This window comes from Anas platyrhynchos, chromosome 4, assembly GCF_047663525.1.
Source record: "Anas platyrhynchos isolate ZD024472 breed Pekin duck chromosome 4, IASCAAS_PekinDuck_T2T, whole genome shotgun sequence".
Taxonomy (NCBI): Eukaryota; Metazoa; Chordata; class Aves; order Anseriformes; family Anatidae; genus Anas; species Anas platyrhynchos.
In genome coordinates, this window is record NC_092590.1 from 23,439,133 (window position 1) to 23,456,710 (window position 17,578).

Genomic DNA, 17,578 nt, shown 5'->3' on the forward strand with positions numbered 1-17,578 from the left:
GTTGTATGGTGCCCTCAGTCTGCAGCAGGAGGAGTCTCAGTAGAAATTGCATGCGTGGTTAAAACAGAGGTTGTGCAGAGCAGACAGACAAACCTGCAGCGTATTGCATTGGTCACTGCATTGTTCCCATATCAGTCCTGCAGCTGTGTGCCACTCTGCTCAGAGCAGCTTGGAGGTGGGGTGGGAGGGAGAGCCCCTCCACAGCCCCCTCCCTGCCCCACTCATACTGAACCCTGTGACTGCAGAGATGGGAGTCTTAAAACCAGCCTGAGTCCTGGTGTAACCTAGGCCCAACTGGGCCATATTGTTCAGGTGACTGGAGTTTGATTGCTTATTGATTATCTCTGCATTGTGCATAAAGATTGTTAGGTGTATCCATGATACTGCTATGGTAGCTCTGAATCCCTGAAGGGTTTAATTGCTTGTTAGTTGAATGACTGTAGCATTGGAGCTGCGGGGCCACACTGTGCTGGAATTAAAATATCTTATCAACTTGGCCACGCACTATTTCAGTTATTCAGCGTTGATAAGGTTTGTTTTTTACAGACTTCTCACTCTTCTCCCCATCTGTGTGGAAAACATGTAGGTGTGATTATGATTTTTGAAGTAGAAATTTAGTTCTTTGGTTGTTTCCTGGTTTTACATAGACTTTTTATATATGCACCATTCTTTTGAGTAAATATTGTTTCCACATTTATAATAAACGTTAGATATTTTAGAATATTAGAATAAGAACTGACTTGGCAATATTCAACACCCATAATAATAAATGTTAGTTGTCATCCTCTTTTTTTGTACTTCTGTGCAGTCTGAACACAAGGAGGGAATGAAATATGCTAATGTGAAGAAATAACATCCAAAATTTGTTTTCGGAAGTATTTACTTAAAGCTGCTTGTTAGAAAGATGGGAATAGAAATCTTGAGATTTTTCTGGTGCTCTTTTGCTTGATTCTATGTCTTGAACCAATATCCTGCCTTATTTTAAGGAATTCAGATTTTCATAGTCATTAAATGGTTTGGGTTTGGGTTGGAAGGGACCAGTTCCAGGCCCTTGCCATGGGCAGGGACACCTCCCAGCAGCCCAGGCTGCCGAAAGCCCCATCCAGCCTGGCCTTGAGCACCTCCAGGGATGGGGCAGCCACAGCTTCTCTGGGCAGCCTGTGCCAGCGCCTTACCACCCTCTGAGTGAAAAATTTTTTCCTCGTGTCTAGTATAAATCTCTTTTAGTTTAAGACCATTCCCCCTTGTTTTATCATCGTCTGCCCCAGTGAAGAGTCCTTCTCCATCCTTTTTATAAGACCCCTTCAAGTATCAAAAGGCTGTTACGCAGATGAAGAGATGTGTTAGGCATGGATTGTGAATTAAGCAATCCTCCGTTTTCATTTCATTATGCTGCAGACTTACTCTCTAGCTTTAGACAAGTCTTTCAGTTTCTGGAGTTTAGAATTCAGGGTGGTTTGGCAAAAATACTGTATGTATCTTTATCTGAATTTACACTGGGTATGAATACAGTAGTAATGGGATTGCAGAAGGTATTTAGAGTACGGAAGATTTAGTACTTCGTGTTTTCTTCTCTGTAGAATGGGGTTGATGCCTGCTTATTTTACAGAAGTGTCCGTAAGAATTAGTTTGTAAATCCATGGTATTAGCTATTATTAACCTGAGGAGGTGGTGTGATAGGGTAAGTAGGACATTAGGCCACAGACTGAAGACTGAATTCTATCCTTGAAGCTCTCACTGACCTGTATGCTCTCTGATGAATCATTTTGCCTCTTCTGTGCCTTAGATTTTCTATTGTGAAAAAAATTATAGATCACTCGCTGAAAAGCACTGTGATGTAAATATCATTACTGTGAAAGTAAAAGCCCTGTGTTTCCGAATAAAGCTATTGTAGAAAATTAAATAGCAGCTTCAACTGAACATGTAGCAATTGCTTTAACTTCTTGGCTATAATTTGTGGAATTTGTCTGTACCTGTATATTTGTTCTTTTTCTTATGACATCAAGAATAAATAGCAGCCCTATTTAAGCATATATTTGTAAATAAGAATGTTTTTACTTTAAAAATCATATTTTCCTTTTTTTCAAAAAAGCATCAAACCAGGAATTCTCCAAAATCTTTTTTTTTTTAAATATGCAGCATGAAATAATGGATAGACAAGGAAATATTTGCACAGAAGTACTACAGGGGAATAGATTCAGACTGAACCTATTAGACGTTTCTGAGGAACTGTGATTTAATCCTTTCATATCTTTCAGATTTGTCACAGATACGGTAGTGGAGCAGTATAAAACAAAACAACAGGCAAACTGAAAAGTGTAAGCACTGAAGCAATTTAATGCATTTTCCTGCTGGGATTGCAAGAGAGTGGAAGATGCACGATTTTAATTTTAGCCTTAATGCCATTAGGAGAGCTGTATTAACCTGTCCTAATGCATTTGACTTGCTAATTATCATTTGTATTTCGTGTAAGGTTTGGTCTTTTTTAATCTGCAAGGTCGTTTCAATGCTCACAAATTGAAAGCAATAAACAGCTTGTTTATTGCTTCAAAGAAAGTCAGGTGTCTCTCCATGGAAACCAGCTTTCATAGAAATCCCATGAATACCAGAGAAATTTCTTTTACAGCTTTTCAGCAGATGAGAAGTAGCACTGTGTGCTGTGCAAGTCTTTATGCAAATGCTACTACTTGTTTACTCCTCTCCCCCAAATTACTGGTTTACGGTCCAGATAACAATGGAGTGGTCAGTAGGGATTTAGATAAATTACTTACTACTCATTGGTAGAGTATGAAGATACACATAAATCATATTTAATTGTTCCGAGACTTGAGGAGAAGTACAAATTGCAAATGCTTCAGAACCTTAAATCATAACCCGAAGCTTTAGTTTTGCCTCACGTTATCGTTGGCCACTGCAAAAACAGTCAGGTAAACCATTCAAACATTTCTGTGTTGTGATTAAACAGCAGCATAGATATGTTGTTGAATAAATCAACAAAAAGGTTGCACCTGGTGATCTTTTGAGGCCCCTTCCAACCCAAGCTGTTCAATGATTCTAAATTGCTCTAATAACTTTTAAAGCTCAGATACTTGGGTTAACACTAACTGTACCTGAAATACTTAGTAGCATTTAAAATAAATGCATTTACCTCTTACGTGGGATCTTGACTCGTGTTGTTGTTTATTGATGGTGAATTCTCCCTGTTTTTGTAGGCTTTTGTTGGCTTCACGTATGCTTCTGCTTCTGTTCCTGTGAAAGCATGGCTTTCTTTGACATGAAAATTGAAGCACATCCAATGCATATTGGACATCAATTCCTGATATAAATCATATAATTTTGTGTCATAGTAGGTGAGCAGGGAATAGGAACATTTGACAGTGTAAGTAGTGTCTTAAAATAGTGTGGGTTGGTCAGGTTTTCAGCCAGGTGGCTTGAGACGAAACTATTGCAGCTGATGATGATCATGAGTTACAGGGTCAGAAACCTCACTGCAGGCACAGTTGAGCACTTCTGCCAAAAGTGATAGTTTGTGACTCTGACCACAGAAATAACATCACCACTGCTTCAGGAAAACTTGCAGAAACTTTAGTTTGCAGCTTTGTTCGATTGCTCCTGTGGCTGATTGACCGTAGTTTAAGGATCAGGGATTTTATGAATGTCCTTTGCATTCTCCTTGTTTTGTTAGGCAGAAGCACTTGCTCTATATTTGTGATTGTCTTTCAGGAAGTTATGCAGTATGCATTCTGTTGCTAATCTTCTTTTTTACTATTATTATTTTTTTAATAAACTTAAACTCTCCTGTCACAGGGTTCCTGAGGAGAACAGTGTTGCAGTTGCTGTGATTTAGAAAAGGATACAGATGAGCTTCCATCAGTTAGCGGTTGTTTTGAAGTGGTATTCGAGGCTTAAATTCTTTGTTAACAGAGCTTAACTCAGTAAAACACAATTCTGATTTGTTAATTCTGCAGCTCAAAGAACAACAGAACAACAACTCTTAGTGTGTTGTCCGATTCAATGACCTGGTGAATTGCAGCACTCTTGCTGCAGAGAGCTGCCTGTGAAATTTCTAAGGCAGTTCTTCCTTAGGCCATGCAGAAGGTTAGCTATAAAAAGATCTGTTGAGGAACTGAAACAAGCAGTGAGGAACTAAACTTTAAGAGTAATCCTTTCTCCCTAGCCTCTTGAGGAAAACTTGCTGCTGCACTTACTGTATCCGGTCTGAAATTCGGTGCAAAATTTGTGAGTCTTCTAAACTCTTGCTAAGTTGCTGTATTGCAGAGATTGGGTTTGGGCAGTCGTCTGCTCAGGCTTCGCTAAGTAACTTTGCAGCAGAGTTGTTGTGGCCTTAATACTTTTCCTTTAATGTGTGGTGTTTTTTTTTTTTTTTAATTTGTGGTTTATTTGATTCTGTCATTGTTAGCGAGCATTTAACCTCAGGTCTAGTCAGAAAGCTGTTGGCAGCAGTGAGGTTAGTTTCTACACTAAGTAAATGTAAATAACGTGTGTAGTTCATACCTGTTTATTTGGAGTGTGCACTCTCCACCAAAGTATAGCTAGTTGCCTTTTGGAGAATTTAAGCAATCATTTACTGGTGAACACTTGAAACCAGTATTTCTAAATGTCCTAATTCAAAATGCCATTACTTTAAATGGAGTTTGACTAGTTCACACCTTTCACAGAATTTGGAATTTGCACAGAGAGCTATTTAGAAACTGAAATGTCTTGTGTATGAGACTGCATCCCCAATAACATGGGGGCAAAAAGCGGGGTCAAGACAACAGTTGAACAACTGTTCAATCTATGAAATGCAATGGATGTAAGGCAAAAGATGACATTGTGATTTTATAGCTTTGTAATAAAGTTATAAATTATGTAACTTGGCTATGCATGATATGTAAGAAATGCCTTCTTCAGGTGGTTGTACAAGTCACTTTCTACCAACTGTGTATTGCAGTGCTAGTTTTGTGTGTTCCCATAAGGATATGTATTTTTTTTACACTGAGAAGTGTACCACTGCTTGATGTTACTCTGTGAATTGTGTGGTGCTAGTTATTTTCTGTGCATTTCTTCTTGTCTCTTGTAGGTTTATCTGGATATGAGTCTTACCCCAGGTTTGTCTCCCCAAACGGATTTGATAGCTAAACTAATTTTCCTTTGAATAACTTACTAAATTGTAAAGATTTTTATCAAGACACTTATACTTCCTTAATCTGTTGGTTGGCACACTTGATCTGTGCTATTTTGCATTGTCTTGGATTTGAGGTGATTTGCACCTTCTCTTGACTAATAAGATGGTATTTGCTTATGTAAACGACCTTGCAGTTACAGTGCCCTGGGGGTAGTTCCTGCATATACCAGCTAGCATACTGACGGGCAAAGTTACTAACTTCCAGAGAGATTCTAAAACGAACTACTTGGATTTTGATTTCTAGATACTGCTTCTAACTCTTTTAAATAAAATGCAATAAATAATAATAAATATTTGCTGCATCAGTTCTGCACTGAAATCAGTTGAGATACTGCAATAACTTTTTTTTCAGTTTTCTTCCAAAGTAAGAACGTGCTCATCATTTTCTGAGGCTTTAAGCTATTAATGGCTGACTCAAAGTCCCTTCACCCCAAAATTGCTGACATGGAAGTGTTTCCTGAGGAAATATTGTCATGTGTCTGTTTTCTTCTTTCTGCTTTGCTCAGAGCTTCTGCTTTGCATGTGCTGGGCTTTTAGGGGTAAGAGTGAGGGAAATCTTCTGGAGGCACTGGAGTGGTGTGGGGCGTGGTTCAAGGAAGGCTTAGGAAAAGGTCAATAGCTAAGCTTTGGTGAAACCATGATTAAACATAACTACCTCTGGCTGAGAATGAAGCTTGCCAGTTGTTACTTCGTCTTGTGAATGCACAAGTCTGTTTGGCTGTGTGTTTTTAGGTATGCATTCTTTGCTTTTTGTCTTGAAACCCCATGTACTGGGTTAATGCCTGTTTTTAAATTGCCATATCCTAATTATTTCTTCTTCTGCTACATTTATTTCTCTCCATCCATTAAACTTAATTTTCATCTTTCTCTTTGCAATTCCTGCACCAGCGTGATGTAGCATCACTTCAGGAGCAAAGGATCAACAAAATCACTTCAGGAAATGCATTTTGTGCCTCTGAGTCTTGCTTCCCCAATGTCAGTTTTCTATCTTAAATACCATTTCTGTTCTGCTCCTCATCTGAGACAGATATTTAAAATATCTTTGGAACAAAGTGTAAATCGCTTTCCATGTGCAAACATCTGAATATTAATTTATGGTGTAATTCTTAGATCTGTGAGTTATTTCTAGTCCTGGCTTTCTGAAGCTGTGTTTGCTATTGACTAGAAAACTTATGTTTGTGTTGGTACCACAGCTGATTCCACTGTTAGGATGATTATGTGCAATGTTACTGCGGTGCTGTGTAATAGCAGCACCATTAACATATATATCTGTGTGTATATATAATTGCCTATTCCGATTGCTGGTGCCATAGTAACTACAACAAATATTTTAGGATGGAAGTTTCTGCATATTGTGTCAATGCAGAAATCGTGCAGGCATACTGGTGATGGTAGAGGTCGGGGTGATCGAAGTGAAAGGATATCAGGAGCACTGACCGTATAGAAAAAAAGGACAATGCACATTTAAGCTAATTTACATTTATTCCTAAATAACAAATATATTTATCACAAATACAGAATGTGTGTATACTTCTGTTGTTCTTGCAGCAAGTTCAGTTGCTCTTTGTATCCATTCAATTCCTCTGAATTACTTGCTCTACATGCGGAGAAGGGGGTTGCTAGTGAAAAGAAAGTAGTTCAATTTTAAAGCCAAAATTAGACTTGATTTTTTTTGTGGTGAAACTTGTGTAAAAGTAATGTATTGATGACAACAGAGCATCCCTGAAAAATCCTGAAATGCATAAAGGTGGAATTCAAATGGAAGGAGGGAAAATGTGCCAGGGTTTTTCAGGCCTGTAAATAAATCCTAATAACAGAACGCAAGTTTGTTTGTTTCTTAAGTCTATTTTACTTTTTTGCCATTTTGAAGCTTTTCTACAGTTGGAGAAGAAGGAACAACAAAAAATAACCTTTGATCAGCCACCTAGAGGAACAAGGAAAAATTATTCTTTCACGAATGAAGAAGTTAGACAAATCGATCGGGAAAACCAAAGGCTGTTAAAAGAACTGTCCAGACAGTCTGCAAAACCAAGGAGCAGAAGTACCACCCTGAAAAAGTCGACTCTGCCACCTCCTAAATTGTACCACAGCGCCCTCAACAGGCAAAAGGAGCAGCAAAGGATTGAAAGAGAAAACCTGGTGAGTTCTAAGAACTGCTTTGGATTGGTAAACTGAGGACTGTTTATTGTCAGATATATCATTGCTAAATAGTTACAAAACTGATCAGGCAGCACTCCTAGCTTTACTGCAGTCAGTCTGCAGTGTATTCTCATTACCATGCTGTTTACGTAATGGTTCAGATGCTTTTTTTCCAGATTGAAAAATAGGTTTTTCTTTATTTGAGCTTGCTCTACTTGAATGTAATTCAATTTAAGGGGAATTTTTGTTTACGCACTCATAATTTTGGATAGCAGTGTAATTCTATTCATCCTACTCCATGCGTCATGATTACTAGTCAAGAAGAGGCTTGCAAAAAATAAAGCAATCAATATGATAGCATCAAACCCATTATATTTGAAACAGGGAGGATACCATGTGAATTTCAATTCTGGTTTCTAAAAAATGTATAGCTATCCATCATTTTTAAAATTTTTAGCTCTCTGCTTTTCACATTATTTGAATGTACGTGGCAATCACAATAACTTATTTTACTGAAAACCAGAAATTCAAACTAATTTATAAGGATATTAGCAGAGCTGACAAATAATACTGGTTTTAATAAGATTTTAAGTGATTGCATTGTATTACAGGTAATGACATTTTCATATCATCTAGTTGTTCATTAATGCCTTCAAAAAGGAGATGAAATGTAGCTAAAGAAAACAATTAAAAAAAAAAAAAACCTTTTCACTAAAAAAGGTAAGGAAAATTTATAGTGGAAGCACTATAAAAGAGCAAGTGGTCCTTGCTCTTTTTCTTTTACTAGGTTGCAATTTCCTTTTATATGAATAGGTAAAGATTTCAACATAGATGAAGCCTAATTGTCCTCTTCAGAAAAATCCGTTACATTTTAGTTTTTCCATCATAGACATCTGGGTAGTTAAAAATTTCAAAGTGGGAAACCATAGATTACAAGTGACCAAAAGAACTTCACACACTGAAGGAATTTGGCACAAATGTGTTTTATAGATACATGATATTTCTCATTGTGGGGAGGGGAGGATATGTTTTTCGGCTTCAGTGGTTTTGAGGTGGTAGAAGGGCTTTCCTCATACATTGTAGATGGTTGTTCTTTGTTGAAAGTGCTGGAAGCGGGACTTGCTCTTCTTAATGCACCCTGATCATCAGAGTGGATTCTTAGGCTGTGGAGAAGTGCTGCATCAGCCACATACTACCTGGAAGTAATATGCAATATTGATTCGATGGTTGCTTTGATATTAAAGTACATAATATTTTATAATACACTTCTCTTTACTCAAAGCCACGCACTTACTTTGTTTTGAAATATTGTAACATTTTATCCAAGAATGTCTTGCCTTTACAAGTTCTGGATCAAAAATTCAGCACAGGTAAATACTGCTAGTCATTTCACATCCATAGCATACCAAACTAGCAAGATCAGTGGTGGTTGCTTGTAGTCCAAGAAATAATATCCTTTGGTTACTTAATCATTTATGCTTTTGTTGTGAATCATGTACTGCAGGGACATGAGTGCAAATGTTTAGCTTCAAAGTAATTCCTTAGAATTTAGGTTAAAATGTCACGCTATTTTAAACAATAAAAACACTTGGTCTATTCATTCCACCAACCTGAGGATGATGCATTTTCTTTTTTGAAGAGTGATTCACTAGTATGCTTAACATTTCACTTAAGACTACTTTCACATTTGAGCAATTCTGTTTAAACACACACACACACAAAAAAAAAGATTAAATTACATGTGCACCTGGAGCAGTGCAGTTGTAACATACAATTTATTTTATCCCCTTTGTTGGATAACGACTTTTATAACTTCTTTTCTGACGTTAATACCTTGTCTAGGCAAAACTCCCTTGTTCCACTAGAATGCCCGTGGAGTGATGCCTTTATTTACTGTTAGCAGAAAGGCAGCTTGGTCTCTGGTGCAGGCATCTGGCATCGAGGCTGATGCAGGGAAAGCAATTCAAATATTATTATTATAAGGAAATCACAGAGAAATCAAAGCACTTTTGCTCTCCAGCTTTGTGAGAGCGGGTCAAGGAGATACAGGGAACGTAAGTTGCTCCCGCAGACTGCTGGAAAGAGCTACAAAGGAAAAAAGACGCGTTGCTCTGAAAAACAGGAATTCTAAGTCAACGATTTAGCTATTTATGGGAAAACACAGTTAGCAAAAGACATCTGTTAAAATGAATATCACAGTTTTGTACTTGCTGCTTGTGCCCGTTTCCTTTCATAAGCAGAACCCTGCTTTTGGTCGCTTATTTGAGCTGGCAAGACCAGAGTGCGGCTCTTGCCAGTAGAGGACGCTGCTGACTGAGGAAACATCCTACTGCCGTGCCTGGAGGTATTCCCAGCCCTGTCTGCTCTCCCGTGGGGAGGAACCTACTACACACGACACACGTGTCCATATAGAGACGATAATCACGATTTCAGCCAGTATAAATAAAATACTGAGCTTCACAGGGAACTATGCGTAATTTGAACTTTAATGGTTTATCGTGTGATGCAAAATCTGTATACTGCTATATAAAGGTGGGTGTTTGGAGGCCTTTAAATACAGATATGCAGCCACTGCACCATTTCTCCATCAATTCACCTAAACTTACAAGTAATTAAAGTCTAATGGTTGGGTTTTTTTGGGTGTTTTGTTTGCTTTATTAATCGTCTGACTAGGATGTAGGTGTGTGAGATGACCAAAGTGAGCTCAGCTGCTGTGTTCAGCCCAGGTTCATGGGGGACAAGTGACCTTTGAAGCTCACACTTGAAGTTTAGTGGAAAAGACGGTGCACGTGTAGTGCAAATCTGCAATCCTAGCACTAAAGCTGTAGGCTTTTTGTGAGCAAAACTGTTACGGTCTGCTGATTCCTGACCGCTGCTGTGATAGTTATAATAAAGACTGACTAATTGCCAGGTTGAAGGAAGGTTTTTGGTTATTTAGCATGCTACTCAATTTTGTGGTTTTTCCTTTTTTGTACTCAAGACTATCTTTGTGTGGATGCCAACCGCAGGCAAGTGTGCCAGTTGTTCGGTTTAAGACTTTTCTCTCGATTGAAGAACTTTAAGAGGTTTCTCTCTTAAAAGTACTCGATGGATGATGATGTGTAGAGCTTGTGAAGTGAGAGCTGATTAATGCAACTGAAGAGTTGAAGAAAATTGCAAATCCTTGTGCTAAGAACAAAAAGCTGTTCCTGAATGCACTGTTATCTCCTTTACCCTCCCCCACCTGGGCTCTGCAAAGGGACAGTGTGGTCACTAGTATGAGTGACATTAGAGGAGGCATAATATAAATAAATTTGAACAGCTGTCAAGGCACACTGGTCAGCTGGTCAGAATTCAAAGGAGGTGAAACCGAAGCCTTCACACATTTAAAAAGTAAAGTAAAACAAGAAGAAGTGGCATATTTTACCTTTTCTCTGGACTCAGTTTGGGAGTGCTGTGTTTTCAGTATTTTATCTCTTCAAAATAGCTGTAGAAAAGTATATGCTGAGTTTCTTTCCTTTTTCTTTTTTCTTTTCCTGACAGCATTAGAATTAGATCTAGTGTTCTGCTGCCCAGAGCTGAACTAAGAGCATTTATCTTAGCCTACCATATAGCAGCTATCTTTTAGCATAGTGTCAGGTTCCTTTGTTCCCCAATTGTTGGCAATGTGACATTTCCTTCTGTCACTGACAATATGTGTTTTAGTGTCTTTACTGGATACTAGTCTGTCTCCAGATGCCTAGATTTACAAAGAATTATCCTGTTCCTGGAAGATAATCTTGCAGGAATGATTTATGGGATTGTACCTTTTTTAAATTGTTACTCTACTTTTATTGTAAACTCAGTATCGTAGTAAGAGAAGATGATGGAGGGAAATAGAAGCTTTGGGAGGCTTTTGGCCAAGCTAGAAATTAATGATATATCATCTTGCATGGGAATGGGGAGTATAGTAGTGAAAATCATTGACTTGCTGAATGCTAACCTAATCTTGTTGAGCTTGAATTAGGAGCTCTGAGCAGCTGCAATGTCATTAAGAGCAGCTGATGGCATCCCTGCAATGTATGTGCCTGTTAGTCATTTTTCTTCTTAAATCTGATCAGGAACATGTCTTTGTTTCAAAACACCTGGATTATGTCATGTGATTTGATTCTTTGCTTATTAAGGTCAGTGACAAAATTTCTATTACTTTCGTGGTGCAGGATTAAGGCTACAGAGATTTAGCGCTTCAGAACAAGGCAAGTGGCAGTGTTCTGCAATTCATTTCTCAAAATGCTGTTTTAACGAGAACATAATAAAGGAATTAGCAGATTTAAATGGGTAATTGAAAACGAATCTTATTTGTTCAAGGTACTCATGCAAAGCAATTCCTTGGTTAAAGACCACAAGGCTTGCTAGTAAAAAATACAGGGATTGGATTAGTTCTGGTTTATGGATCTTGTAGGTCAGGGCTGCCGTGTCAGTGTGTCGATGAGTTCATTGCTCTATGCAGCAGGCCCTTCTCCAAACTACAAAAACTATAACCACAAATAGTGTTTAAATTAACATGCCCTCGGTACAGTACTCAGCAGAGGGTAGGGGTACCGCAGGAGCTGTTCTCTAGTTCTCTACAAAACTTTTGCTTAGAACAGAGAGGGAACCACTTAAGCACCACGTAACCTATATCTGCTCTTTTCATGTCTAAGGATTGTGTGAAGTCCAGTTCCAACCTGTTCAGAAGGTAATGTTTTAGTGCTGAGAGTGGTCTGCTTCTTGCTTTAGTAATCAGGACTGAATGCTTGTCGAAATACAGGCATAAAAGTAAAAGCAGGAAATTGTATTTAAACTGGGGTTAAACAGGCATATGCAAATGTATGTGTTGAGAACTGAGCTTGAAATTACTGCAGTATCAAGGTATGCGAATTCTGAGTCTGTTACAGTTGGAGTACGGACTTGAAACATGCTTGACCTTCACAGGAAAAAGGATGTTGCTTCTACAATTCAGTTTACCTATTTGTGAATGAGCTGAACACTTTGAGAGCTTCAATTTTTAACACAAAATAAACAAGTAATCTTTGCAAGTCTATATGCATGTTGGTATGCTAGATGGTGATAACTTGTGTGCAAAATGTGGGATGTAACATTTAGAGACAAGTCTACCATTTTGTGTTCTGTAACTGGCTTCAGTGAAGAGCTATTTCTAGCTGAAGTTCTTCCTTTGACTTTTGCTTACTTAGGTATTTCCACTTGACTGTGAACTGGCTGGCACTCGATGCAAGCACTTGTGACATATTACGTCCGAGCCAAAATGGCTTGTCCTTTCTCTCGCGCGCACTGCAGGTTTCCAGTCCCCATGCATAAACTACCAAGAGCTTGCAGATTCCTATTACAGTTAGATGAAGACAACTGACATATTGTGAATGCTATACCATTTACCAAATGATTTTCTGTGTCTTTTTTTTGTTCTTCTAAAGCAAACAAACAAAAGCAGACAAAAAAAGAACCCATCATCAGAAAAGAACCTAAACAGGACCTGCGGGCAGATGAAGAGGGGGAAAAAAATCATTTCATGCAAAGTGCAGTTTAATGGTTAGGCAGGTTCTTGATGTCTACCACTTTAGTATGCATCTAAATAATACGTTCTTAATAAGTAGAGGTATTTTTATTACTTTGGAGATTTGTGTAATTGCAGTTTGCATTGTCTCTCATTAATAAGATGCATGTTGTAACCCTGATGATGGTTGTGTCCCTGCCAAATGTTTGCAGGCTATCACTTCAAATTAAGCTAGCGGAGGGAATGTATAGATCTGTGAAAAGCAAGCACTGGAGGCTAGATGTATTACAGATGTCAGGTGGTTGACTGGAAGCTGTATGTAGCAGAGTTCTTCTGATTTTTTTGCCACCACAAAGTTATTTTCTTTAGAAAAATTATGGAAAATTCTTAAATCAGTGCATCCTGTTTCAAGAGTAAGTAGTTAGGAGGTATGAGAAACTGTATCTCATAAATACTATGTAAGTAACTGTTCTGATATGATGTTTGCTGCATGAGTGCCAGGGTTAATCTCAACAAGTGGAAATGATGTCTGTGACAATTTCAACTATAACCTTGTAAAAGTACATTATGGATAAAAGATGTACATAAAATCCAAAATAAATTTGTAATTGTGCTTTTCTTCTTACAATTACTTTCACAGAACTGAGGTCAATAGTTCTCTCTGGGGAACTGTTCTAAATATGTTTGCAAAGCAAAAAATGAAAATAAAACAAACCTCTCATCTTCCCCAAAACTTACCCATCTCTTCTTCTAGAGTTAAACGCAGTAGGAATAGAAGAGCTCATCTTGTCATCTGCCACCTTCACCAAACAGATGTCATTTCGAGTTATCATGATGTGCAGTGTACTATGGGGTACCAAAGATGTACTCAATTCTGTCTTTTATTACAATGAGAAAAGTATTGAACGTGAGCAGAATAGTGTGTCACCAGTGGAGTTAATTGTCTTGAGAAATTCTAAAAATTGTTGGGTTGATTTTTTTTCAGTTAAAATAGAAATATCAGTCTCTGAATGTTTTTGTAGCTGCTTGTTTGTTCTTTTTCTTGATGATGCTCTTCTTTGATGTTAAGGCTTTTCTGAAGAGATTGGAAGCAGTGAAACCAACAGCTGGTATGAGACGTTCTGAACAATTGATGGACTATCAGCGCCAGATGAGCTATCTAAGTTCTTCACCATCTGTAAAAAGAGGAAAGTCTCCTTTCAGCCAGCTTAGCCCTTCTAGTAAGTACTCTGAAGTTGCAGATTCTAGCATTTCTTTACAGGTGTTTCATCCATAATTCAGAATTACAAGGCATTTATTATTAAGAAAAGCAAAAAAGTTTTTCTAATGCAGAGATGATTAAATTGTTACTGTTAATTATACCAAAAATATGGTGAATGAATTGTTAACCTACCATTCTAAATTTCTAATAAATTATTTTGCTAATAGTCTTTACCAAAAAGGTGAAAAAATCACTGTTGTAAAAAATAGTAATAATAATAAATAAATTTCAGGTTGCTAGTGCTTTTTATTGAAAGGACAAAGCAAAAAAAAAAAAAAGCTCAAATTCTCACTTAAAAAATATCTACTGATAGTAGGTAAGTTTCTCTTAGAAATTATGTGTATTTGGAAGTAGGTCATGTATCCTCATGGATCCATCACTGTGTCAGGTTAAAGAACCACTGCGCTATGGCATGTACTTTAATTTTTTGTTCTGACTATTTGCAAACAACTCATAATGTTGGTTTTGGATTGAACTTAGTGATTGTTTTGTTTTTCTGGAAACTGTGGTAATGATTTTAACAGTAATAATATACCATGAAGTTTTCTGATATACCCAGCATAAGCATTCTTACTCTTTTTTTTTTCCCCCTGTGTGTGTTAACAGGAGGCACTTCAAGAGCATCCACTGTACCAAGTACAATGAGCCAGAAGACTGAAAAAACCACTTCTGATCCATCTGGTGGGGCATTACAGAGACCTAAGCCCACTAATGTTCGTGCTGCTTGGTTATAAGTGTGTGCTATGCCTCACGTTCTGAGATGTTCCTCGGATTACTATTTTTAGTGCTTTTGTAAATTCTATGTGCAAAAATATCCTCTGCATTGTTTAGTGATTAAAAATGCATTGTATATGATATAATTGCATATAAAATTGTTTTTATGCAAACACTTTCACTTCAGTCAGTGTTTCCTGTGAGAGGAAGTATTTATGAAAGAGAAAGAGGTATTTAAACAGAATAGAAATCATTAATTATTATTTTATTGTCCAATTATAAGTGGAATTTGTATCCATGACGTGGAAGGACAGAATTGCTGCACGATAGGACTTAATTCCTAAATTGTGGCTTTTCATCCTGGCTTTAGGTAAGTCTTCTGAACTTTTAGGTCATGTTCATACGACTGAAAGAATCTTCCTTTTACAGCAGCATTGCAGGATGAAAAGTGGATTGTATATTCCTGCATGGTTAATTAGAATACCGAGGCTGCAGAAGGTGTTACTTTCCCATGGTTGCAGATCACCCCAGGTGATGAGCATTTGTTTTGTACTCAACAACGTGTCTCTTCCAGAGAATTTTAGAAGTTGTATTGGGACCTTTGCGTAGGAAAGAAGCATCTGATGGTGTTTGAACACCACTGGGTAACAGAGACTGATGCTTGAAATTAAAAACAGTTTCAGATTGAATCTAAGAGTAAGTTTTAAATACTTCTCAAGCTAGAGAACAGTAAGCAAAGGAAGTATTTCATGGTCCTTCTTTTGCAGACCCTTCTCAGTGGGGAGATAAAAGCTTGAGCTGCAGGAAGCTTCAACATCTATTTTTGAAAACAACTATTAATCACTATTTGAAAAAAAAAAAGTGTTGAAAACAGAAATAAAATCTTATGCTTCTTAACCTATTTTTAATGTTATGTTCATATCAAATATTTGTAGTAGTGTCAGGCTTCCTTATCAAACATCCATTTATAAGGGGAACAAAGTTTAATGCTGTTGGCAAATAGTACATGATAGGCTTTATTTCTATACATGAAGGCAAACTTTTAGTGAGCTTATTTTGTAGGACTGTAGTCTTATAAAGAGCATAAATTATGATGCCAGTGTCCATGGATATTGTTGGAACCCTGCTTGCTTACCCAGCTTCTTCCCAGGAGAGATGCAGGAAATCTCTTTGTGTTATGTATAAGGAAAAAAGCTGTATTCAATAATGCCAGGTCTTGGCCTTACAAAGAAAAAAGAAAATTTATCATTCTTTGCTCATGCTTGCATGAGGGCTTCAGCTTTCAGGTATTCTGCATTGTAATAGGCTTTTCGCTTGGTCCTGTATGACAGTTTGGCAGAGCTTCTGCACCTGGTGATCTGCAGATCAAATTTAGCTGTTTGACAATATATGAAGCTTTAATTTTAAGCAGCATTGTGGCAAACAGATTTTATTACCATTATTATTCATTGATAGGGACTGTAAGGCATTTTTTTGCATAGTGCTGCTGTATTTATTTGTACTCTTGTGCTAATTAAAATTATTCACTATTTAAAGATTTTTGTCCTTGAATGTGAATAACAGTTTAAATACTTCTGAATGTTCATATAATAATTCTCTTCTGTAAAAGAATTCACAAAACAGATTACTTCTAATCGCTGCTTCTTATTTTATTTAACTTTGGTATGAAATACTGTCAATTTTGTATGTCATTTTTGTAAACTATAAGAAATAAAATATTTAACATGAACTGTTTGTCAATGCAGTGACTTCCTAAGGAATTTGACATGTGATACTAAATTGCAAAGGATGTCATTGGAGAAATGCTTCATACTACCTGTAGTCAGGGAAAATGCAAAGAATTGCTTGGATATGTTTTACTTGTTAGTGACTGGTGCAGTGCTTTTTTTTTTGTTCTTTTTTTTTTTTTGCTTTAAATAAGCCATATTGACAGTCTTCATTAAATTAGATAACTTCATCAAGATTTTTATGACAACCAATTCTACTTCTGTTAGACTTATTTCTATGTTTGTTTTTTTCCTGTAGCCTGTCACTTTTATGTTCTCTTCTGCCTCTTTTTCCCCTCCAGAAGATCTCTTCAACCAAAAAGTGCAAGCTCTTCCTACATAAAGCAAGTCACCACACTGAGCTGACATAGTTTCAGATGGGAACTAGTTTCCTTGCTAAAGTGACAAGATTGCTAGTTTGAGTGACAACACTGGAGCATTGATTTCACCGCAGTGAGAAATGGACTGTGATGCCTCTCATGTTTCTGTTCTGGAAGCATCCATGCTTCATTTTGGGTTGCCTTTCTTCCAGGAATTGGGTCTTGCTTTGTAGCCCTTCTGCAGCAATGAAGGTTTTAATGAAGGTCCTAGCTGAGATCAATGACTATAAGGACGGGAAGCGATGATGTGTTTGTGCTTGGATAGCTGAAATAGGAAAGGTGTTTTACCAAACAGACTATTGAACCTTTCAGAATTCTATTTTAATTCCAGTGAATCCAAGAGATTTGAGCTAAACTGGTAGAATCACACAAGGCCATTCCTCATACAGAGTTTACAGGCTTTCCTCTGTGCCACAGCCTGTCTTCTAGTAGACTTTGCATGCTTTGCTGAAGAACCTGAGGTATCTCTGCTGTTATCCCCTCACTCAGATGAGCATTCGTCTCACTGTCCCAAATCAAATGGCTAGCTACCTTTTTATGTCATCTTCTATGGCATACGCAGACTTAGCAGTGGACTGAGTTTTCCTGATTGTCAACTAACGAGTTTCAGGATAAACCCCT

General features: G+C 37.5%; 1 protein-coding gene across 5 annotated transcripts in view; it reads left to right on the forward strand.

Annotated features, from left to right (window-relative positions):
• The window catches only part of CFAP97 (cilia and flagella associated protein 97), a 28,482-nt gene extending 11,942 nt beyond the window's left edge, over positions 1–16,540 (forward strand). For all 5 annotated transcript variants that reach the window (XM_013106862.5, XM_013107057.5, XM_027456275.3 and 2 more), the window contains 3 exons: positions 7,059–7,327; positions 13,906–14,056; positions 14,704–16,540. In XM_013106862.5, the coding sequence (XP_012962316.1) occupies positions 7,059–7,327; positions 13,906–14,056; positions 14,704–14,831 (548 nt within the window). In that variant the 3' untranslated portion in view covers positions 14,832–16,540. The remainder of the gene's footprint in view (positions 1–7,058; positions 7,328–13,905; positions 14,057–14,703) is intronic.
• The last annotated feature ends 1,038 nt before the right edge of the window (positions 16,541–17,578 follow it).